This window comes from Rhodnius prolixus, unplaced genomic scaffold (genome assembly GCF_049639745.1).
Source record: "Rhodnius prolixus isolate KJV_2025 unplaced genomic scaffold, Rpr scaffold_2, whole genome shotgun sequence".
Classification (NCBI taxonomy): domain Eukaryota; kingdom Metazoa; phylum Arthropoda; class Insecta; order Hemiptera; family Reduviidae; genus Rhodnius; species Rhodnius prolixus.
The window spans coordinates 7,421,030-7,444,817 of NW_027411592.1; the positions used below are offsets into that span (position 1 = coordinate 7,421,030).

At 32.1% G+C, this 23,788-nt stretch overlaps 2 protein-coding genes across 8 annotated transcripts in view; one reads left to right on the forward strand and one right to left on the reverse strand.

The window, feature by feature from the left end:
- The window catches only part of alpha-Man-IIb (alpha-Mannosidase class II b), a 91,826-nt gene extending 86,820 nt beyond the window's left edge, over nucleotides 1-5,006 (reverse strand). The window contains exon 1 of one of the 4 annotated variants that reach the window (XM_074117501.1): nucleotides 4,922-5,006. The gene's annotated coding sequence lies outside the window, so the exon portion shown is untranslated. Of the gene's footprint in view, nucleotides 1-2,771; nucleotides 2,914-4,921 lie in introns of those variants that run through there. The other 3 variants (XM_074117503.1, XM_074117500.1, XM_074117502.1) reach the window with 3 other exon arrangements.
- A 692-nt stretch (nucleotides 5,007-5,698) lies between these two features.
- Nucleotides 5,699-23,222, forward strand: LOC141448815 (protein HIRA-like). 4 transcript variants are annotated; one of them, XM_074117514.1, is made up of 19 exons: nucleotides 5,699-5,829; nucleotides 6,568-6,722; nucleotides 6,813-6,875; nucleotides 9,330-9,443; nucleotides 10,724-10,822; nucleotides 11,291-11,470; nucleotides 11,993-12,153; nucleotides 12,242-12,409; nucleotides 12,515-12,793; nucleotides 12,944-13,449; nucleotides 14,464-14,676; nucleotides 16,303-16,594; nucleotides 17,245-17,368; nucleotides 18,191-18,472; nucleotides 19,559-19,661; nucleotides 20,696-20,824; nucleotides 20,943-21,103; nucleotides 21,799-21,896; nucleotides 23,001-23,222. In XM_074117514.1, exons 2-19 carry the CDS (start codon nucleotides 6,686-6,688, stop codon nucleotides 23,115-23,117), a joined length of 3,126 nt encoding a protein of 1,041 aa, XP_073973615.1. In that variant the 5' UTR covers nucleotides 5,699-5,829; nucleotides 6,568-6,685; the 3' UTR covers nucleotides 23,118-23,222. The 4 variants fall into 4 exon arrangements, with proteins under 4 accessions (XP_073973615.1, XP_073973618.1, XP_073973616.1 ...); XM_074117515.1 differs by lacking the exon at nucleotides 6,568-6,722 and having other exon boundaries at nucleotides 5,707-5,829; XM_074117517.1 differs by lacking the exons at nucleotides 6,568-6,722; nucleotides 6,813-6,875 and having other exon boundaries at nucleotides 5,704-5,829.
- The last annotated feature ends 566 nt before the right edge of the window (nucleotides 23,223-23,788 follow it).

Sequence of the window (23,788 nt, forward strand, 5' to 3'; positions counted from 1 at the left end):
TAAATCCGAACGAAATGTGAAGCTTGGACTTCCTGTGATCTCTTGTTTTTCATTTCACACACATCATTTTCTAAAACCTATTTGGACTCAGGCGATAATGAATCTTTTATTTCAAGTGAAAATTCGTTATCATAATTTTAGACTATACTCTAAAGATTGAACGAAACGTCGTAAAAGTTAGAAGAATTTTTGTCTTGTGATGGACAACTAAATCATTCGGAAATAGGTAGCATCTCTCTTTTATTATTATTTACTTGGTAAATAGTGAACAGTTTGATTAAAAGTCTTTGGAACAGCTCATTGGACATTTGCTGCCATGGAAACTGATGCTGGATTAGATTCTGTGACGACTTAGAGAAGCTCTATTTAGCCTTATACAATCTGATTTCTTTTCAATATATCGAAATTGAGTACGCTCAGGAAAACTTTTGCTTCTAAGAGCATCTGGGCGCTAAAAGTGGAAATCCCCAAATTCTGTGGGAAATGGAGAAATACATCGCAACAGAATGTTAGGTCAAATAACCAATTCACTTTCATCGTCAGTTAGGAGGTTACTCAAGGATGATTTAGACTCCTGAGAAATTACTAGGTGCTGAAGAACCCTCTAACTTGTCGCTAGATATCTTGGCTAAGGAAGGTACGGAAGATCTTGAAGCAATATTATCTCTCGCTACATAATAATTTAAAAAATGAAGGAGATACTACAGATAAAATGCGCATTGAAAAAGTAGAAGGAATGAGTACATAGAATACAATTGTATTTTGGTCTAGTAAAAATCGAATTTTTTTGTATATAGGGTTACAAATCGATTACAGGTTGAATAATAATTAAATGAATGACAGAGGTCATTGATGCCAATCACAATTACATTATCCTCCAACATATCCGGCTGGGAGACTTCATATAGATTACATGCAAATTACTTCTAAACTATGAGCAGACACCATCTACGGGCGCCACTCTAATTACCATGGATGTACCTGTACAGTTGGACGCCAATAATGTGTGTTATCTAATGAAGAGATAATTCGAAAATTCTCAGTCCGTACTTTTCCTTTCTATTTACTTTCACTGAGTTCTTAACGCGCAAAATTTACAACATTTTTCAAATTGAGTTGCGGGAAATGGTTAAGTCCTTGAAAAAAATTATTTTAAAAAAAAGAGCTAGGAAAATCTAATTTTCTAAAAGTGAAAGTTCATTTTTTGCATTAGCTGTAGGATTATTTTTGCCTGAATAAAATATTAGTCCAGCCGGCTTAAGGACTACAATTAAACTGAAGCGGAAAAGATATCGGGTACTTAGTGGTATACCGTATTTCCTTCCTCGAATATATCAAACTAAGGCCTTAACTTACAAACCTAATCGGAGAACAGGAGGATTTCTGCAGAGATTAAAGGAACTCTCGAAAGAGGAGGGTATTAGGCATCCCTCCCTTAAAAATATCACCTCAATATAATGTATAGGACAGTAATTATATGGTGTAGCTGAACTCCGAGTTTGGAGTAAAATTCAAGGCCTGAAGTACACTAACTGAATGGCTTTTTCTCTTTTCTATCAAAAATGTTTCGTTCTATTTTTTTGTTAACTTTTTACATAGATCAATAATCTACAGTTGAATAAATTTTATGGAAAATTTCTTTTAGGGCAATTTGAGAGGAGTTAAAGGAGTCTTATCGGTGTAATGTGCAATTTTACAATCTGCGTTAAATTAGTAAGAATGAAATCGGTTTGAAAATTCCAAGTTTCAACCAAATAATTTATAAATTACCTCCTCGAGAATTTTAGTAAAAAAAAAGCCGTGTGAGTTTACGCCAGAGTTTATTCAATTTCATATTGTGAAGAACAAAAATAATGAAAAATATACTCAACATTCAAAATTTGGAAGTAATCAGAAGGAGAAGGATCAGGACAATTTTACAAACTGTAAAAATTAAAAAAATTCTTTAAATAGTGATTTAATAAATGTAATGAGTGACTACGATAAATTAATTGTTTTACTTTGCTGAAATGGAATGCACTTTTTTCTTTGACACCAAGGAGCATCATAGAATGAGCCTTACAAACAGCTGAAGGCATTTATTTCTAGCTTACTACTATATTGATATTTAAAATTATCAATTAATTAAAAAAAAACTTCTTTTTTTAACGTATTATTTAAATTAAGTAATATTCTTTTAGTAAAATTTGTTTAGTTTTCTATTAGATTCATTTAAACTAAAAAATCCTGAATCTATTGCCATAAATAAGAACACAAAAATAAAATACTCCATTTTTAAAAATATGGTTAAGATCTGGTAACGTATGTATTTATATATGTATACCGTAATGAAAACTACACTAAACCAATTAATTTGGACTTAATGATAAAATTCCCCTTAACAGCATCCGAGTTAAGTATGGAGTAACAGCAGTCAGTAGGTAACTCGACAGGCTAGGTTAGAAGCCGTCAAGGACTAATAGTATTGATGAAGGCATAAAGCAGCGGCGAAACCCTCAGTCTTTAGGGACATAATCAAAGAAAAATTTAAAAACAAAACTAATTTGTAAATGTTACAAAGAAGATATTACTAAAAATTTTATTATTAACAGGTGCTGTAACGGTTTTCCACTCTTTAAACATGTCAAAGTCAGTTTTATCCTAAAACTTAAATAACCTTCAAAAAGATTTGTTGTAAAAGTAGTAAATTAGTCAACAAAATAATTATTTCGAAACTGGTATTCACATAAAAGTAAACTATGTTAAAGAAATAGGCGTATTTCTGTACTGACTGGTTCGATGTCTTTTTAATACTGTCCTTCCAATAGGATGACCGCGTTCTAATTGTTCGCGGGAAATGGTGCGTCACCACACTTTATTACATATACGCTAACGTCACATAGAAAGATAAGATGCAACAAACTCTAGGTGGGGGGAAACGCACTTGCTTCAATCACACATTAAAATATCATCGCAGCGATGTAAACACTTGCCGGCCATCTTCCTAACTAGATCATACCTCAACCACGCAGGCGTAACCACCACCAACATCTTGTTACTTTCATTATTTGTTTTTGAAGTTCATCTTATTAGATACAATTTGCTCGATTTACAATATTTTCCAGCTTAAAGAAACTTGAAATTATACAACTTGTTCTCTTTGAGAGCGTTCAGCAGCTTACAGCTAAAAGAATGTGCACGAGTGCTACATTTTACAGCTCTCCGTCCTACCCGTTTTAAACCAGAAGTCCCGCTGTATTGTTGAGAAACCATTCCACATTCAGTTTCATACAATTACCACAACTTTTTAAAAATCTAAACTGAATATCCACACCAGTTTCTACAGTTCTCAGAAGGTTTCTTTAGATTTCGAATTTTTATTTAATGATTTTGGTTTCAAATAAAGGTTCAATATATTAAAAGGACTTTTGGGGGAAGCAAGACGGCTTAACCCCCAAAAATTCAATTTTCAAGAAAAAAAAATAAACAAAACCAGTTAGTCTTTTTTTGAATTCACGAAAGCTAAAATCTTTCAAGACCGGTCGAGCGAAATTTCTTCGAATGTGGATTTTCATATTCTTGAGAGCTCTTCGAGAAATTCAGGTTTCGGGAAGTCAGGATAACCCTTCCGGAATTTAGCTCTACCGGTCTCGCAATTTTCATTAAACTTTAAATCCTCAACATATTACACACAATACATAAATAGTTTTAAGAGTTTAATTAACCGGAAGAGCTTAATTAAATTATTAGAAAAATGTAACAAATAAAAAAATTGAGAACAATGTGTGCAGCACGTTTAAAATAGTTTTATTTAGAGATCTTCAAAAAATAAAAAAGTGTATCCAATTATACACTACTTCCAATTAAAGAAATCTGATCCTTCAATTACAGTTGGATACCCTGGTAACATCCGACCATAATAATAGCATTTAGGAATCGTTTTCGAAAAAATATACTTTTGGTTACCGTTTTTGATCACAAAACTTATTTTGCAATCATTTGTTAGTATCTCGGCGAAAATCAGATTTCAACTTTCTGCAATTTTGAGTTGCACAAACTATCCTTCCTAAAATTATTTTTTTCCTGAAAGTTCAAGTTCCCCTCCTGTTTTTGTCTCTGTTCAGAAAACTCCTTTTTTTTATAATCACTTTTTGGGACTAGTAGTAAGAGGAAGTAATGAATAAAATTTAGACTTTTGATTGGCCCGTTGAATTCTTTTATATATGTTAATCAAAAATTAATGCTTTCAATAATGTACGATACTTCAACCTCCAAAATTGGAACAGTATGTTTCTCTCCTTTGCCAGGAAGAGTGTAAAGTTTGGTTTATTTCAGAATGTTAAATTCATTTACAAATCTACCACCGCGAATGACTGAATTAATTCAAGTTGCTGTATCCATAAGCTGGCTCCAAATATTCAACATTTTCAGCCCTGCTTTCCACAAACCAGTTCCTGAAGAAGGGCACCAGAAGAAGAACATTTAACAAACTTTAGACATTTTAACCTCAGCAACCGTTGAAGTTTGTACTAGAAATTTCCTTACTTCAGTAATTATGCTTCATAAAATGTTACTAAAATAGCAGTCTAAGGGAAATATTGTTATGTTATGCTATGAACTTGCGCCTTCTTAGAGAACGCAATGGTTTCAATATTATTTGAAAATTAAGAGTAATAGTGTCCAATATTAACTCAAGGCGCAGCACTAGTTAACAAGTCATTGACAAGTGAGCACGCCAATCATGTTTAACTCATAATGATCGTGTCATTAATTACTATTAATTTTAAATAAATATAAAAATGACTAATGAAGCTATTTCAAGAATTTTTAGTAGCTATGATTCTAGCATTGTATTAAAAAAATCCTAGATCACTTTAGGTTGTACTAAAATCATAATACCAAAAATCATATTTTCTTATTACTTAATTCAGAAAGTACTTACTTATGTCAGATATCATTTAAATTTATGTTTATGCAGAAAGATGAATGTTCAGAAGGAATGGCTATCAAACCAGTTCCACCGCGACCTAAAACAGAAAAAACAAATAATGAAGCTCATTTCCTATATGATCAATATTCCTTAATTTCATTCAATATTTAGAACTCCTTTAGAAAAGTTCTTATTTAATTTGTTTTATTATAAAATGTATTATTTTGAAACCAAATAAAAGGCTTTATTATTATTTATTTTTTCCGGCGCATTGACAGCTTGGTCATTAGCACCTATTATTATAATTATAAATATAATAGCAATTGAATTGCTAAATTATTAGAATCACAAATTTTGCTCAAAAATCGTAAAATATTTAATTTTATTTTCTTAAATAAAGCCTATTATTCAAACCACAGCTATCAGCTATTTTAGAAAAAGTACCATTTGACAGTCTACTAGTGAAGGGTAGAATTCAAATTTTCAAAGTTATCTGATGAGCATACACTAGTTTCTATTCTTCTGAAATAAACTTAGTTTGGTAAAGAGTTTGTATATGTATATGGACATTCACTAGCTTTATTAAATACTGAAGTTTGACCCTTATAGTTTATAGCGTTCGGTTATAGTTTATGTGTATATTATTCTTACTATCCATTGTCTAAAGGAACCAAACATGCTCAGTTCTTTCAAAAGAAAAAGTCAATGGATTTTAAGATCTGTGAATAACCAAGAATAATCTAACATCGGCCTTATTTTATTTCAAGAATTGTAAATATCACTTGATCTAATAGAATGCATTGCAGAAAAAATTAAATTGTACGTGAAACTGTTTCTAAATATGCTTTATTTAAAGTGAATTTGTGTCAAATATCAAAGTTCTAATCGAATTATGAATCTCTTAAGTCCTTCATAAAATAGTAAGTTCCATTTTTACCTTACCGATGTTACTTTAAAGATTTATGAATTACTTTTTAGAAATAATACAACCAGTTAGAATACTGTAAAAATGTTTTATACCTTTTATTTGCATTGAATTCGCCGACATTTTGATAACTTTTGTCTTGAGATTGCCGCCAATAGGCGCGTTAGTGGATATCGATATCCAAAAAAAAAGTGAAGCGATAGTAACCAATTAAGTATATCAATAATAGGTTTTTATAATTTTAATAATAATTCAAATTTTTGTATTTTCATAATTTAAAAATATATTCGCATATATGTATATTTCTACATTTTTGGAAAAATAGAAGTGGGTTCCATATTAGTTTGAAAATTAATAAAATTTGTTAATTTTGAAATTCAATTGTATTGGTTAAGTAATTTAATTTATATTTTTAAACGTTTTTATAATTTATTGAAATTTATTAATTTTTTGTTTGAAATCTATATGTTGCCATTATCTGCTAGATAGTTTAATAAGTATAATGTATATAATGCTTAACTAAATTTCTGGTATTAAATATATTCCTCATATTGGTGTATGACTATTTTTTCTTTCATGTTGAGGGAAATAATACGGTTTTTTTTAATTGCCGGCCCTTTTGAAGAAATGCGGGAGGTTAGCAACGCTCATTTGTATAACCACTAAGATGAGGTTATGTGTGTGTAATGTGTATAATACAATTGAAGTATAAAATGGATTCTAATGTGATTAGCTAGAATGGTTCGCGGGAGAGTTCCTGGTAGTCTTGGGGATGTGTCCTAGTCTTCTAAAACATGTTACCCTGGACAATTTTCAGGTGAAAAGGGTTATTTGTTATTTTTATTTAAGATATGAGGGTTGTCAAACCAGATTGGATCAACCACAATGGTGAGTGTTTCTATATCAATTTGCCATTTCTGTCACAACGTTGATTTTATTTTCCTTAGGACCGTCAAATGTTCGTGTTCATTGTTCTAGGTATGGCCATATATTCCATCGATATACACCCTGATGGGTCGAGGGTTGCAACTGGAGGCCAAGGTATAATGAGTATTCTCCATTTTATAAGTTAACGGAATGTTCATTTTACTTATTTTATTATTTTTTATTCATTATCATTTGTTATTATAACGGACTTGCTTAATATTTTCTGGGTAAATAATCATCCTTGAATAAGTTTTTTACGAATTGAAAAGACGATATTGAGGGTGTCTTGCCTCTTTAACGATTAAGGTCTCTTTTTATTTCGTTTTAAATAGCGTAGTTGGCAATAATGTAGTATTAACAAAACTATTCACCTATCTTCCACTTATTTAAGATTCTCACAAAAAAATTTTGAATGAAAGAAATATGGTAAACTAAAAAATTTTATGTATTGGTTCATTACATGTTTAATATTTTTCCGTCGCAGTTACGGGTAGTCACGAATGTAAGAATAGATGGTTTTTCTCCATATGTTGTTTATGAGATCATAAAAGACCAATTTTCATTTACCTTAGATTATATTTATATTTTCAGTATGATATTGAGTGAAATCGCTATTTTGTTTTTTACATAAAAAGAAAATAATTACATTTAATAGCAACAATAAATATATAAGAATTCTGTCGGTGGTAGGTTAAGATTTATGGTTAAAACCACCCTTAGCAAATCAAACGGAGAACTGAGTGCTTAAAAAAAAAAAAAAAAGAATTAAAGAGCATTTCTTTTACTGATAAGTGAAATATGTTTTTTAAATTATTTTTAAAAACAATGATTTTCAAAGAGAAAATTAAGTAAAGAACCAACCCTTTGTTGATATTTGTAAGCGTCTAATAAATTCAATTATGCGTTTTCTAAAATTCGTTGATTGAAATCATTTCGAATTCATTAAAAAACATAAAATTTATCCTCACTGTTGAAGAATAACTTAATCTAAAAAATTAATTCTAGTTGAAATTGAGAAATTAAATTTCTTGGTCAACATGAAGTTTTAAAAACTAGTGCTGTTTTGTCGATGGTGGATTTCCTAAGGATATAATGTTGAAATAATTAATTTTCCTCACGTTAGTTTAAACAAATATATCCTTATTAATTAACATAATGATAATTCTCTAATTTAAGAGGAAGAAAGATTATAGCTAATCTCAACCACATGTAGTTCATTTGTTTTTATGCCAAGCTAAGGATTTAGGCCTAAAGACTAGGTCATCTGCAGGCAGTGAAACATTTACAGAAACTGATTATGATATATAATGTATATATATAAATTAATTCATATATATACATTAATTTGGTGTTATAAAACATAGAAATTAAACTGTTTCGGAAGTTTGTCGTTAAAACAAATAACAAAAATGTGGCTGAAGTTGCCTGTAAAACTTTCTTCCTCTTGAATTAATGAATCAGTGTCCATAAATGGTATTCAGTACTCTAGGAAATGTGTATAGTTTTAAAACTTCCATTTGATAATGTAGATTTAGGGGAGGCTCAAAAATTCGGAATAATTAAAAAAACTATTTATTTATTTATTTAGAATTATCCGTTATAATTGATATCCAATGATAAAATATTTATATCAATGATTACTATTTTATAAATGAAACAATAATAATTGCTTGGCACGAGAGGCCAAAAAAAAAAAAAAAAAAAAAAAAAAAAAAACAATAATAATTAGATTATTAAATTATAATTTAATCCGCGCCAATGTGAGATTTTTTAGTTCACTCCCGGTCTCCAAAATGTATACTTCCGTTAGAGATAGCACTTCCAGTTCGAATAAGCTGTAAAAGGCTCTTGGGAAGACAAAATCTAAAAACTTAAACCCGGGATCTTCGGTAGAAGTCCAATTTACCACCAATGAGCTAATCCCGTTCCTTCACAATTACTTTTTAAGATTTCCCCAAAATAAGTTTTCAAAGAGACAATTACTTTGCTTCAAACTAAACTATATAGTAGAAAGTTCAAACATTAAAAGAAAACATTTTGATTCGCCTTAATCATAAATTTGTTGTGCTAATGATTCCTGTTAACATGCTTCAACGTGTTAAAGAAAGTCATTTTTGGAAAATTTTTATTTTCTATCCTCAATGATCAATAAGTTATCCTTTAAAAAAAAAACGCTTTGTTTTTCAATCCTGACCAGTTTCTGATTTTCATCCATCCATTTTTAACTATAAACCTTCTTAAACCCACCAAATAATGTATAAAAAACATAATGAGGATGTAAACTTTGTAGTGATAGTAATTTTTAAGTAGACATTGTTCAAGAGATGCTGATGAAGGGAAAAATCAGAAAAAGAAAACAAGCATCGAAAAAAGTTATTAGCTAATATCATCGACAAAGAAATTTTTTTTTTTTTTTTTTTTGATTGGCTTTAATATTTAATTGGTCATTGGAATTTTATAATTATTAATGCATTTATAAAAGATTTTTATTATAATCATGCCTTGTCATAATATTTTGTTTGAACATTCTACAAAGTAAGCTTTTTAAAGGGGTTTTTCTTTATTTAGGAGACAACTCCGGTGGTCGAATTGTCATCTGGAACATGGCCCCGGTTACCTCGGAAAAATGTGAGATCAATGAATCTGTGCCGAAAATGTTATGCCAGTTGGACAACCACCTTGGTAAGATAAGACTTTTTTTTACTTCGATCTTTTCAGATTTTGTTAAAACCTCATTAATTATATTTCGGACATACAAATTTAATAGAATCTTGTAATTTCTTTATAATTAGCATTTATTTTTCTTAGGATGTAAATTATTTATTTATCATAATGTAAAAAATTATTGAAGAATATAATTGGATTTTATATCCAAAACATTTATACTGAAAACCTTAAATGATGAAGCGCCTTAATAGAAGGGGGGTTATCTGCGGAGGAAGAGTATTTGAAGGTCTGTTTTTTTTATTACAGAAGGTTTTATAACTTTTTAATGGTGTTGATTTTTTAGTATAATGGGTTATTTAAATAGAAGTCTAGTACCCTGCTTCAATATGATGTTTTTTTTTTCCGGTTCTAAGTGTATGTTTGCTTCATTATAAGTATGATAAATGGATCAACGAAAGCAACCTGATTATCCTGTTCAGTATCAAGTTGAACTATTAGGGAAGATGGTAAGAGTCATGGTCCAGATGGACAGTAAGAAAGAGATTGTCCTCATATTGATGAGGTGAAGCTGGTTAGGGAGTATTCCTAACTGAAATTCCTCTATATAGGTGAATAAAAACCTATGGAAGGAAGGAAACAAACTCGATATTATTAACCTCACACACACAGATAACTGCACTTACAAAACATTCCGCAACTTTGGTTATTCCTTGGATTTTTAAGGATTTTTCGGTTTTATTCCAACCAATTGAAACACCTTCTCACGAAACCGGCCACATCTATTATATTCTAACTCCATTAATTTCTAAAGAGAGAAAGAAAGACGTCATCTCATACTCATTATACATCCCGTTATTAAAAATTAATTAAAAAAGCCCATGTAAAAAGTTATTTTTTTAAATATTACGATTTTCGTTTAATACATTTAATCAATACATGGACATTCTGATGCCAACTCTGTTGGACAGTAAACTAGTCAGCTTACAGAACAATCAAATATTCCAACCTTCAGTTAAACGTAATTGTTACTTTATAAAGACCAAACATTCCTATGAAATCTTAATTTTTTACCCTGAGTCTTGTTATTTATCCAGAATAAATAGTTTATAATTTTGATACGATAGCTTTTTGGAAAAAGTATTATGTTTTACTTAATAATTAATTTGCACAGAATTATTGTTATAATCAATTTAATGCAATTAATAAAAGTTTTCTGTATTAGAAAACAATTTTGTTTCATTAAATTATTTGTTAATTATTCTTGATCAATTAATCATTCTTCGGTTTTCAACCAGCTTGTGTTAATTGTGTGCGGTGGAGTGGATCTGGCAAATACCTCGCTTCCGGAGGAGATGACAAGTTAGTGATGATATGGACGGTCTCTAAATCGCTAGGTTGGTTAATTTTATCTCTGATTCTACAAAATACTATTAGAACTGTTTTTAATTTAAGGCTTTCAACATTTAAGGTAATTGACGCCTGAAGCCTTCTCAGTGCACTGCCGGCTTCTGGAAAGTGTTCTTTTGCTGTCCTTTAAGCTTTTAGAAATAATAATTTAAACCCGGAATCTTCGGTTTACTAACTATTAGTATTATTTTGACTTCTTTACTAAGCAAACCAGCCATTAATAATATTTTCATTTTTATAACTTCTTTTTGAAATTTCATTATTTAAAGAACTTTTCATCTTTGTAGAGTTGTAAACCAGAAATGATCTAGCTTATGTATTTACTTTCTCAGTTTTATTTGACCTGTTATAGCGCATATATTTTTTCCATTATCAGAGAATCCTCCTGCGAGCACTGCAAATCCAACCTCATTTTCGTACTTGTCTCTATATTTCATATTTTTCTGTTCATCTAGGTGGTAATAGTGTATTCGGAAGTAAAGGAAAGGTAAATGTTGAAGGATGGAGATGCGTTTATACCCTAAGGGCGCACCAGGGTGACGTGCTCGACATTGCATGGTCTCCTGGGGACATTTGGCTGGCAACTTGCTCAGTAGATAATACTGTCATCATTTGGAGAGCGGATAATTTTCCTGGTTAGTTAAACCAATAAATAATTGATTTTCTTTAATAGATACCTTCAAATAATTTATTATAACTCAAGAATTAGAATCTGAAGAATAATTTTCTAATGCATCTTTAGTATATTGAAGACTGTTTAAGAAGTGGCGTAGTATAGGCAAATACTGCGATCTAAAATATCTATTGTGGCTCCCTTAAGCGTCAATGCTTGTTCATAAGGTTAGCACTGTAATGTGTTAATTGTGAGGAGTGTGTGTTTGTTAAAGTAAGTGAGAGTTTGCTTTTACTCACATCTAATATCTCTTCAGACCCTGTATAAAAGGTTTAAGTGTTGGGAATGCCACTGTTTGTGTTGTTAGACTGGGTTCCCCCAAAGACGCGAAGATTTCGGTAGAAGTGAATGGACTTTCTTGAGGGTTAATTTATTGTAACGTACGACTTATTATCTTCGAATGAATTCCTTCACCAGCTTGCGAATATTTTTTCGATTCATTAATTTTTTACTTTGTATTTTTATTTAATACTTTATATTGCAGAAATAATATCAGTGCTTAAGGGACATACAGGTTTAGTAAAAGGAGTCAGTTGGGATCCAGTTGGCAAGTACATTGGCTCTCAGTCTGATGATAAAACTGTTCGAATATGGCGGACAAGCGATTGGAGTCTGGAAAAAGTTATAAAAAAGCCATTCGAAAAGGTTTAACGCTTGTACATTTATACTTCTATATTTCCTAGCATAAATTCTTAAGTGCTAATTGTAATCATGTGGTGTTTAAATTTTCTAGTGTTCAGGTACTACGATGGTATTACGGTTAAGTTGGTCTCCAGATGGACAACATTTGGTAACAGCACATGCAATGAATGGTACCGGTCCTACTGCTCAGATAATAGAGCGCGATGGATGGGATCATTCTAAAGATTTCGTAGGACATCACAAAGCAGTCACTTGTGTCGTTAGTACTTTTTATTTATATATTATTGGAGCAACTTATGTTTCTAGAAAGAAAACAATCTTCCTTATTTGCTAAAGATTACAGTAGAGGCTATTTGTTTAACAGCGTTATAGTCCGGCCATAATTGAAGCAATACTTCGAGGAGGTAAACCAACTTTCTACTGCCTTTGTGCCGTTGGCTCCAGAGACCGATCCGTTTCAGTGTGGACAACGTGCGCCAAAAGACCGCTTGCTGTCATGAAAGAATTATTTCTTTCTCCTGTCTTGGATCTTGGTTGGACTCCTTCTGGAAGTGCTTTAATGGCTTGTTCTGGAGATGGAACCACTGCGTATTTAGAGTTCGACAGATCAGAGTTAGGAAGGCCTTTATCAGAAATAGAAAAGGTTTAAAGTTAATTACGTATTAATATTGTGCATTGTTGTCATAGTTAAGAAGTTCAAAAGAATGCGAATTTAACTGAAGAATATCAGCTGTTGCAATAACCTTCAAAATAACACCTTAATAAATTTTTTTTTTGTTGTTTCTATTTCCAGAATCAGATATTAGAGAGCCTTTATGGCAAGGTAACAGTTGGTGGAGGCCATGAATTAATGGTAATAGAGAATCCGGAAATTCTCCTACCACCGCCAGCTGAAAAGTCTGATCAATTGCATTTAACCCCGAAATCCGCCCAGAAGCAGACGCCAAAGAATGAATCTACGCCTCTTAAAGAAGAGCCGAATTCTCATCAGCGAATATCAGAAAGTAAGGATGAGCCAAAAAGAAATGGTTTGCCGTTAGAACGTCGATCAAGTCATCAACCATCTCCTCTTCCATCACCAACGTGTGGCCTTCAAGGAGCCAAAAATTCTTCAAGTGTACTTGGTTCTTCACCCCCTCAACTAAGTGTAATGAACTCTACAAGTAAATCATCAGAACCAAACCAGCAACAGCAGCTCACACCAACTCCTAATAGGGCAGCCAAACAGATTGAAACTAGAACGTCTGACGGTAGGCGTCGGATTACGCCAATATTTATACCGCTTGATCATGACAATAAGTAGGTATATTTCTTCAAATCTTTTCATTTAAGCATGAAAAAAAGGATAATTGTTTAGAATGACCCTGCAATAAACTTATTAGACATTATTTATATCATTTTTTGTAAACACTTTATTAGACATTTCGAGTGGAATGTTAGTCTACATTATTATGAGGTACCCTAATGGGATTTTTCTATAACCCAAACCCATCCGTCTATCCAATCATAAGGTTTGGAATACTATTACGATCTAGATTCATGTTTCTGAGTATCGCAACGGAGTAGGGGAGAAAACCTAACGATAGCAGGGCTGTCTATATTCGGTATTTCTAATAACGTGTGCATAAAAAAAAAAAAAAAAAAAGAAATTGTCTAATACAAAACGAATTCAAGTTAAAGACGTTAAGCCTAGAGGGAGTATTGGGGGGGATAGCTAAACTAATGGTGAGTGGTTGGACGAAAGCGCGCGCCATAATGATAAGGAAAACATCAGGAATATAGTGTTTATTGGGATGGACAGAAAAATGTATTATTGGGATCTTAACCTAACCCAACACTGAACAAGTTTTCAAAACATAAAAAATATTTTTTCAAATATTTTATTTTAATCGATAGTGCTTTTTGACAAAATAACATGTTGCTTATATCATTCCATTTTGCTAAACCCTGGTTATGTTTTGGGATTTTGGGATCAGCTGGTTATGTTTAGTTCATTGGTAAAATGCACAAAATAAGAACTAATGGCATAATTATATTGTAGAAACCAATATAAGTGCCCTAAAACGACACTAGTATGTTTATTGCAGGGCTAGTTTTTAAACAATAATATAAAATAGTTCGAAGAGTCCTAAATAATCGGTTTAATAAGGGGCATATTTGAAGTTACTTCCGAAAAATATGAAAACTTGAAAACTATCAGCTAAATTTTAATTTATCCTATTGTTTTTTGTTTTTTAACCTTTTAGTACTGTTACGTAATAAAGCAGGCTATATTTCAAGAAATTTATAGCTTATACAAAATTTGTGTTTCAGCGACGAAATTATGCCTTTCGGCTCAGAATCAAAACCATCGTTTTCATCTTGTGGAACTAAGTCGCGCATAGTCGTAGAACGCAGAGAAGATGTAGTTGTGACACCGAACGTTACTCCAGCTAAAAGTTGCTCTACTCCGACAAGTGGAGGTGGGTCTTCAAATACAACGCCGGCAAAGATTACTGCTCCAGTTTCGATACCTCTCAATAGCAGGTAATATTGATTTTATTGCAGTTTTCAAAGATTTTTTTTTTAAGGGGAGTTTAGTGTTTACCTAATATTTTAATTGCAACAAAAAAAATGCATTGTGTGAATGTAGCAGGCTTATCAGAAACGATGGCACAGATACAATAAAGGCAACGATTTATGATGATGATAATGCGTTCCATTCTCTTTATATCTGGCCTTAGCTAACTTGATCTCCACTCTTTTTGGGATTTTACCTTGCTTTTTTTTACTTTCTCTAATTGAGCAAGAGGAAATATCATGATATCATATCAAAACTGAGTTTTCTAAAAATATTCGATTTGAGGTATGCTGATGTGAAAATTGTATTTTACAAAATGACTCGAATATGATACGAATACGGTTATTAAAACTAGACAGTTGATAAGGGTGAAAAAGATAAATTTTATTAGAAGAAGTTTTATTAGTTTGTGTATATTTGACTGTTTAGGAAAAAATTAATGTTGAATGGGAGGACATCGGAAAAGCAATGCTCAATGCATCGTTCTGAATGAGTAATTTAGTCCTTTTGTACTTCGTGGACTGTTATCTTGTTCGAAGATAACCCAAAGTCTTCAATTTTAGTGTGAATTGCCTCGTTACCCAGCGGAGTTGCTTCTAGTCTCATACCTGCGTTAATAGTCTTGATTTCTCTGCAGCATTTTTTAATGAATAATAAAACAGACGTTATTTTTTGAGATTGAAGGCCTCACCTGAGCGGGTTGGCTTCCTCTTTGGCGTTAACGATTCCTTCTTAAGCTTTTAATTGACCTAGTGGCGGTATTAATGTTCACCTCATGTATCATTAAAGCGAAACATTAATTTTACTGCCTAAAGTGTTACCGATATTGGACATGCAATAAACCATACAAAGATTATTGTCAGCAGACCCTCTGATGAACTCTTCTCCACAGGAGGCGTGTTATATATTCTAGTGACTTTACAACACAGAGGCTATTGCGAGTGATCTGACGAGGATCCATGATCAAATGGTTCGTGATGGGCGACCGTTGAAGTTAAAATTGCCCTTAGAAAGTCGGGCAAACTACTTATTCTGTGCAAAGCATCCTCACTAAAGGTTGTTTAATAGAGTAAAGGTTTATTTGTTGAACGCGTACATCATCAACTACTCGTACAGGATATGTCGGAGGAGGAAGTCGTTACATTCCATATTTACAAGCAACTTCAATTTAAAACTTTTAGCCAGAATCACACAGCTACTCATCTGAACCCACAATATTAAACTGCAGAGGACGCCAATTACTACAGATGTTGACGCGTCTTAAAATTAAAAGAATTGAAGAAGAATAATAATTGAAGAAAAACAAATTTGAAATCGTCACAATTATGAAATATACGGTAGATTATAAAAATAGATTTTGAATTTAGTTTGGGTTTGTATTAGATTTAAGTCAGGAATTAATGTGTGGTCCCATTGCCAAGTGAAAAGTGTTTTTTTTTAAGAGAATAGAATGTTCAAAATTTATTTCAAATATTTAACCAATCCGGGAATCATTCTAATACATATTTAGATTTGTTCTATTTTTATCAAAACTCTTTAAAATCCAATAAACTAACTTATTTAATACTGGGTATTTTATATTTGTACTTTAGCCCTGCACCTCCTCCTAAAACTGAAGACTTGACCACAAACAACTCTAGAGGAGGTTTTACTTCTCTAGTAACATCAGTTGGCAAGCACGAAAGCAAACGGCTGCTGTTGAAGAGGCATCGTACTACTTCAGGAGCCGGAGGATCAGGTTCACCAGCAGTCTCTGGAACAAGCATTAAGAAAGCTCGTCGTCAAGAAGGCAGTGGTTCTGTTGTTACTCCAGTTTCGGCAGCTACGACTGAATTATTGAATCTACTTCCGCCTTTGGCAGTGAACACTGAAAATGTCGTTAAGGTAGGAAAAAAACTAGATTTTTATATCCAAATTTGAGATTTTTTTTTTTAATACATGCGTTAAAAAGAAATTTTCTTGTCAAATTTTGTAAATGATTTTTCACTAAAAAATATTTGATTTAAGATCTCCCCAGTAGGGAAATAATTTTATCCTGTGATGAAATCGCAGGAAGTCCAAACTTGATGTTAGTTTAAGTGTAACTTACGCGCCTGATTTTGACGTTTTGGTCAAAATTTACCTACGGGTAGTACAACTAAATGTATTTTCCAGCTTTCTGCGATTTTCCTAAAAATAGGTCACGATTTTCTGTGATATTATACAAAAATATACCATCCTAATTTCTTTTATTTGAACATTTTCAACACTTTGTTTCTTGAAGCAACTCTCTAAAGTACTATTCCCTGCAGGAACTAGTTACATTTAATTCTGCAAAAGTAATTTATGCCTAGACCACATAGCTGTTTTTGTGTAATTGAGCAAATATTTTACTAAAAATGTTCAGTACAATTCTGAATTTCTAGATATTTTGTTTCTTAGAATCGTAATGAATGTAGTAAGATTAATTATGTGAAAACTCATTCCATTTTTATAGTTTGTTACCTTTGTTATATCTTAACAGAAGTTTATATCACGATCTTTTTGTCTCACAGTTAACCAGAAGCAAATGCACTGTAAATATAGAGAATGGAGCGAGCAAGGGTGTTCAAGGGTACATGTCAGTTGTACGTCTCATGGCTCCCTGTGACAAGAAACCAGTATGGGAGGTTGTTTTAGGTAAACTAATGTGATTTTTATTTGTATATTTGATTGAAAAACCATGTTGATAATGGTTTGTATCTTCATTGGAATGGAGAAAATAAAGAACGGCACAAAATTTATGAACTTCCGATCATTTAGTCTACGTATCTTTGACCAATCCTCTGTCTTTATTAAGTACTCGGATTTATGTCCAACTACCGTCATAGACGGAGGTGGATAGCAAGCATACTGTACTGAAACTTTATCACATTATTGCAATCAAGAATAGATCCCAGTACAACAATAAACTTAGCTTGGCAGTACTCGCTATAACCGTTTGTCTGCCTTAATGCTTCACTTTTAATTTAAAATCAGTATTCTAGATTTTCTCTTTGATTGTTTTGACAAATCAATTGGAGTGTTCCCGCTCTGAAAGTCACATTGTGTGTGTGTGTGGGTGTGTGTTTGTTTTAAAATAATATCTTCGTTACTTCTGGTTGGGTAGGATGCAGAAATCAGTAGATATCATTTTGACACGTCTCGTGAGACTATCTCTTATAATAAACTCCATTTATTTGTATCTCCAATGTTAGAGATCTGGTGATTTCAATTACCTCTTCACCTCCCGCTGGTCTCGCCGATTCTATTACCGAAAATCTCAGCTCGGGATCTCAAATAGTTTAAATGAAATGTTGGGCACTGCGAATATCATCACGAAATTGATCTGTTCCCACGCCCCCCTCTCTCTCTCTCTCTCTCTCTCTCTCTCTCTCTCTCGAACACACTCATACAAAAAAGTAACTTAATTTTCTTCTCTGATTATACATACATTATAATTAACAATATATTTATTTTTAGGGAGCGATATAAACGGTTGTGTCGGGACAAATGAAGTGGTTGTATTAACATGCACGGATCGTACATTAAGACTGATAAACACCAACACTGGTGAGCTACTGATGGCACCTATAGCCCTCTCTGGGCTGGCTGCACTTTTAAGGTTGTCGAATGGGCATTTAGTGTGCGCCACCACAACTGGCAGAATGAACGTATGGCCGTTACCTACCAATACTTCTTCACAAGCATGCCATACTTCTGCTATTATCGACAAGTCTTTGGTTCCATTGCTATCCTCTCAAGGTATAATCTGATTTTTTTTTTTTTTTTTTTTTTTTTCAATCACTGTCCAAAATTCATGTTTTCCCATTATCCCTCCTTTCTTTGTACCTTCCACCCATAACTTGTACAGGCCCAGACCTTACTGCCCTTTTCTTTCCTAGGATATTAAATTATCAATAAAAATCCTTCTTATTTTAATTTCCGCTTCTCAGAGAAATGTATGATTTCCATATTTGGTTCGTGTCATTATTTGGAGACCGTATATTTTTTCTGCAAAAATCCATAAATCCATAACTAAAGTACATGTTTTGTACTCGTTATGCAAGGTGGCTCTAAACATGTTCAAGGAAAAAGTTTGGAGTGTTGCAAAATTAAACATGAAAAATGAGTTGACCTCCAAGCCGCTTTATAATAAGCTGCAATAGATTATTGTATACATTAATTGATTCCTACCTTAGGATGTACAACTTGATTGGCCACAAACTGCAAGATTTTGTCGGAGATTCCAATATTTGCCTCCATTTCAATAAATTTTCTCTTCCATTCAAAGAGCACCACATCAATGAAATTATTAAAGAGACTGAGTGAGACCAGGAAAACCTTTTCTCAGCACTTTTGATATTGAGAAAGATTTTGAAACCAATTTCGAAGTGTAGAACAAGTTGAAAGTTTAAATAACAGCTGGGATTCTTATATAAATCATACTCTGCCTGATTGAAAGAATGAATAATACACCTTTTCCCACAGTTCCCAAGTTTTATCCAAGGTACATCATAAGTATTCTGAAGTTTTAGGAATGCCCAATAAATTTCTCGGTTACCAGTATTTTTCTTCTTCATCAAAGGGGTGATATAGAAAATGTGATCCATGCAGAACTCAAATTTGCACAAAAACCAGCCTATTCCTACGCCCACTTCCAAGAGTTCTACTTAATTATATTTTTAGAACAACATTGCACTTCTTCCTTTTGTTACGCGAAAAACGTTCTTAACTCTAACTGATTGAAATTATGTTTTCTTTTTTATTGATTTTGGATCTCCTCTTTATACAGTTCTTAACAGAGAACTCATTTTTATTGAAAATTAATGCTGATTAAACTATTTCCAGGAGATCTTAGAATAAAAGAGTGTATTGTTACGGACACAGGAGAGCCGCTGGTTGCCCTGACTTGTGGCAAGGCTTTCTTATACTCTCTATCTCATAATAGCTGGTAAATATAGTCAAATTGATCAATTAACTGTAAATTTACGAAACTGAACTCAAAATTCTTCACAGCTTTTTTTTTGCGCGCGTTTGAGAATATATTTGGAATTGTAAGTTTACACCAGAAATACTTGATTTGTGTGCGTGTGAGTATTTCTTGGTCTAAAGAAGGTGAATATTCAAATTTGATGTTTTGTTGAAGTGATGCTCACTCCCTTAGGGCCTATTTAATAGATCAGAACTGGCATTTTCCTGAATCGTTCGTTCAGTGTTGTGATTTCCGCAAAAATGCATTTCCTTTTTTAAGAGTTTGTAAGAATTTAAACGGCAATAGAAAATATTAATTGTTCAATATTCATCTTTTTTGTACAGATTTATAAAAAAAAAAAAAAATTGCCAATTTCCGTTAATATCTTAACAGTCACAAAAGATATAACATCCTTTGACGTTACCAATGTTTGAGCCCTGAAGATGACTCAGGTTGAAAGTTGAAATAATAATAATAATTATTATTAAAGAAATAATTTTTCTTTCTTTCGGATAAAATATTGATAACAGTTCAAAGAATTAAACGTTCAAATTTGATATTCACCTTAACCCACCCATACAATTAGATGTTGATCAACATCTTCCTATCAGAAGTACACTTTACAGAACGGATGTTTTTTATTTTGAAATTTTCCCAAAAATTACTCCTAGATTAACCTCTTAAAACTTTGCGCACTGATTGCAAAAGGGTTGGTTTATTTATTTTTATTGGAATATTTTCTCTGTACCATCTTCATTTAAATAAAATCAGAATTTGTTTTTTTTTTTCTTTTCTAAGCTCATGTTGAATTGCGGTCCTTGGTTCCAGTTATATCTTCTTCAATGGTTGCGTTCCTTAAAGAGAAATTAAGAGTACTTGGAGAAATTATTAGAAATATTTTATATTTGTATCATACTACTTTCAATTTTGTTTCAAAACACAAATGCCCATTTCAATTTATAACTGCTAGGAATTGATCTTATCAAAAGTGAAAAAAATAAATAATTTTACAGGTTACTTATGGGGAATAGCAACGATCCAGTACTGCGAAACACTCATTACAGTTACAGAAGTTCTTTAAAGAGTTCATCGGCCAACGAATTATTACCACTGAAGTCAATTCAGGCAGCCACACTTAATGGGTAAATAAATAAAAACATTTTTTTCTACCTTGGCTTATGTCTTGGAGGAAATACAAAGTCCTTCTGAACAACAGATTTTTAAAATGCATGTTTTTAATGTGCTCGTTTTCTTTAATAGTGTGGTCATTGGAGGAGGACGAGTGATCGGGGGCTCAGATTTGGGACCTTTGTGCACGCTCTCATTTCTTGATGGTCAAATAGCATCGGCAAAGGCTTTAAACTCCAAACAAGAATTCAAATTCTGGTACCTAACACTGGTCAGGTACTTGGTACAGCAAGGTAATTACTACGTGTTTTAGTACTTTTTTCTTACATAGAATTCAATTTGTAATACTCAAAAAAAATTAGTATTAATATAGGAAGAGGTTGAGTGAAGCTACGCTTTAACGGTCACTTAAGTATAATATTATTCTTAATATAATAAGCACGCATTACCTTTGTAGCACTAAAAGGAATCCAGTATGTAAGTAAAATTCTAAATTTGAAACAAAAAATGGCGTGGAATTACCTACCATTTTAATGAATAAATTTTGTGTATTTTCATTTATTTTATTTTTTTCTTCTTACGTTCAAAATAGTTGCAAAAAAAGTTGCTACATTGTTATTATGGTAAGAGAAAGTCGTTTGATTGTTCACGCCACCTTCCTCTGATTCTTGTTTCTTAAATTTCTTTGAATTCATTTCAGTTATAGATCCGTGAAACCCGTTTTAGACAGAAAGAGAATTGAAATTTTTAGAGTAGATGTAGAGAGCAGAAATTTTATAAAATTAATGTTATTTATTTATGTATTGTAATATACAGCTCAAAATATCCTCTTCAATCCACTGTCTAAATATTGCCAACATATGTTCATTAAACAAAAGATAAAATTTGATTATGTTAATCAGTGTGTTGAGATAAATAGTGATGTGTTTATGAGGCAGGCAATCATACACAGTTAAATTGCATGTCCTAATCTCGCTCATTATTTCAGGCTTGGAATCAAGATTAAGAAATATGTGTGAAGACTTACTTGGTCCAATCTATTCAGGAGTAAACAATCCGCTGTCAAATTGGAACTCTCATGTTATGGTAATTTAACTAATTGCTAATTCCATAGATCAACTTTTATATAAGTAGAGAAACTTAAGTGCAAGCTTGCAAGTGATTTCAACAAATGACTGCAAGCTTATCGAGAAGAATGTTTGTGATTAAGCGGAGGCTGGGCAGGTTCTCAGAAAGTTGTAAAGAAGAAAAACGTTTCTAGTTGTTGACCTTCTGTATCTGTAATCTTACAGACTCGATTTCGTTTATATTACGAGTGTCATCTTTACGAGAGAAAAATTTGCATTCGTAAAGATTTTCGAAGTTTCCTGGGTTGGAAAAAGTAGTTTTGGCAAATTACTATGTGTGGGTGATTACTCAGTAATTACGAGCAAAAAAATGTCTCCAATTTGGAATTAGTTATTTAATTCTGGCTGAAAACCCGTCCAACATCTTCCGCAAGAAAGTCTCGGTATTTCTTCCACAATATTGTGGGGTCTCCAGCTTAATGATAGACAGCTCATGGATTTTATTAAGACAGTAAGAGAGCAACAAGAAAACAACTGTTCCCGAATAAACCATGTTTTTGCAAAAAAAAAAAATCATAACGGTATTTTCGAGGTAAAGGTTGGGAGAAGCTTCCCTCTGACGTACCGTTTCAGCGTCATTTGGCCTTATCACATACAATATTAATATGAATTGAATGTATAATTAAAATTATAATTTTGAAGAATATCAATCGGGGCCAGGAGTGCCACTTTACTGAACAGGAATTCAATTTTTGTCGCGGTTTTCCAAGTTAGAAGTTAAATGTACAAAAACCAGTTCTTATCGAGATTCTGGTAAGTTCTGTAATTGCGTGATGAGTATATGAATATTAATTGGATATCAGATGTAAAGATGATAAAATTGCACAATACATACAATAGAATTGCACGTTAGAGAGAATCCCAATCACCCTCCTTCCTAATATGCTCCTAATCAACTCCGTGAAATATGTTTCAAATGAAAGTTACTGCTTTACTATATTCAAGAAGTACACTATGTACATGATCGGAAATCTGCACAATAGTAAATATTTCCCTTAAGAGGGACAGGAGAAAGTAAAAAACATGAATTTCCTACATGATTTATATATTCCTGTTTGTACAGGAATTTCCCAAACACACACTTCTACGAGAAGTCCTGAAGGAAATGCTGCCCAACTTAAAACTCCAACGGTTGTACACAGAGATCAAAGATCAATTGGACATTCTCCAGAGTTCCTAGCAGATCGACACATTTCTACCACATCACTTGTCATAATATGTACATAAAGTGGACTCGTATAATTAACTTAATAAAAAAATAAGACTATATTAGAATTAAAGTTAATCTTTTTAAAAAATTAATTAAATATAAACAAATTCTTTGTAAAAAAAAAAAAATACTTCAGTAAGATTTGTACAATTTTGTTATACCTAAATTGTTTAAAAAAAGGAAGAAAAAAATCGTAAAATCAATAGAATTTGGCATTGAAACATAAAAGAACAAATGTACATAAAGCGAATAGTACAATGAGTTTAACCACTTAATGAATTTTGGATTTAGATGTCATATGAAAAACGAAACATAAAAACCTTTTTTTTGTAAATTATTTTCCTGTAGAAATAATTTTTTATTATTATTTTGTTATTTTTATTTTATTATGTATTTAAGATTTGTTATGTGAAAAGTTCGGATCAATTTTGTATAATAGTTAATAATATTTTTTAGCAAGATTGGCTGTTTGTTTTTATTTGGAAGAAACACTCCTTTCTGTGGAAATTGGATACTGGAAGTTTCACGTATCACCAGATTTTTTTAAACATAATAATAATCGCGTTTAGAATGACTGTCTTTTTTATTATTTCATCCTTTTCATTTACTACCTGGAGGTTCCTTTAGGGAGTTAGTTACTG

Bases quoted from the DNA above. Each gene is read 5' to 3' on its own strand.
- LOC141448815 (XM_074117514.1), top strand. From the start codon at position 6,686: ATGAGGGTTGTCAAACCAGATTGGATCAACCACAATG. The intron at 11,471-11,992 runs GTTAGTTAAACC...TTTATATTGCAG, and splicing joins GAGAGCGGATAATTTTCCTG to AAATAATATCAGTGCTTAAG. The intron at 21,897-23,000 runs GTAATTTAACTA...CTGTTTGTACAG, and splicing joins ATTGGAACTCTCATGTTATG to GAATTTCCCAAACACACACT.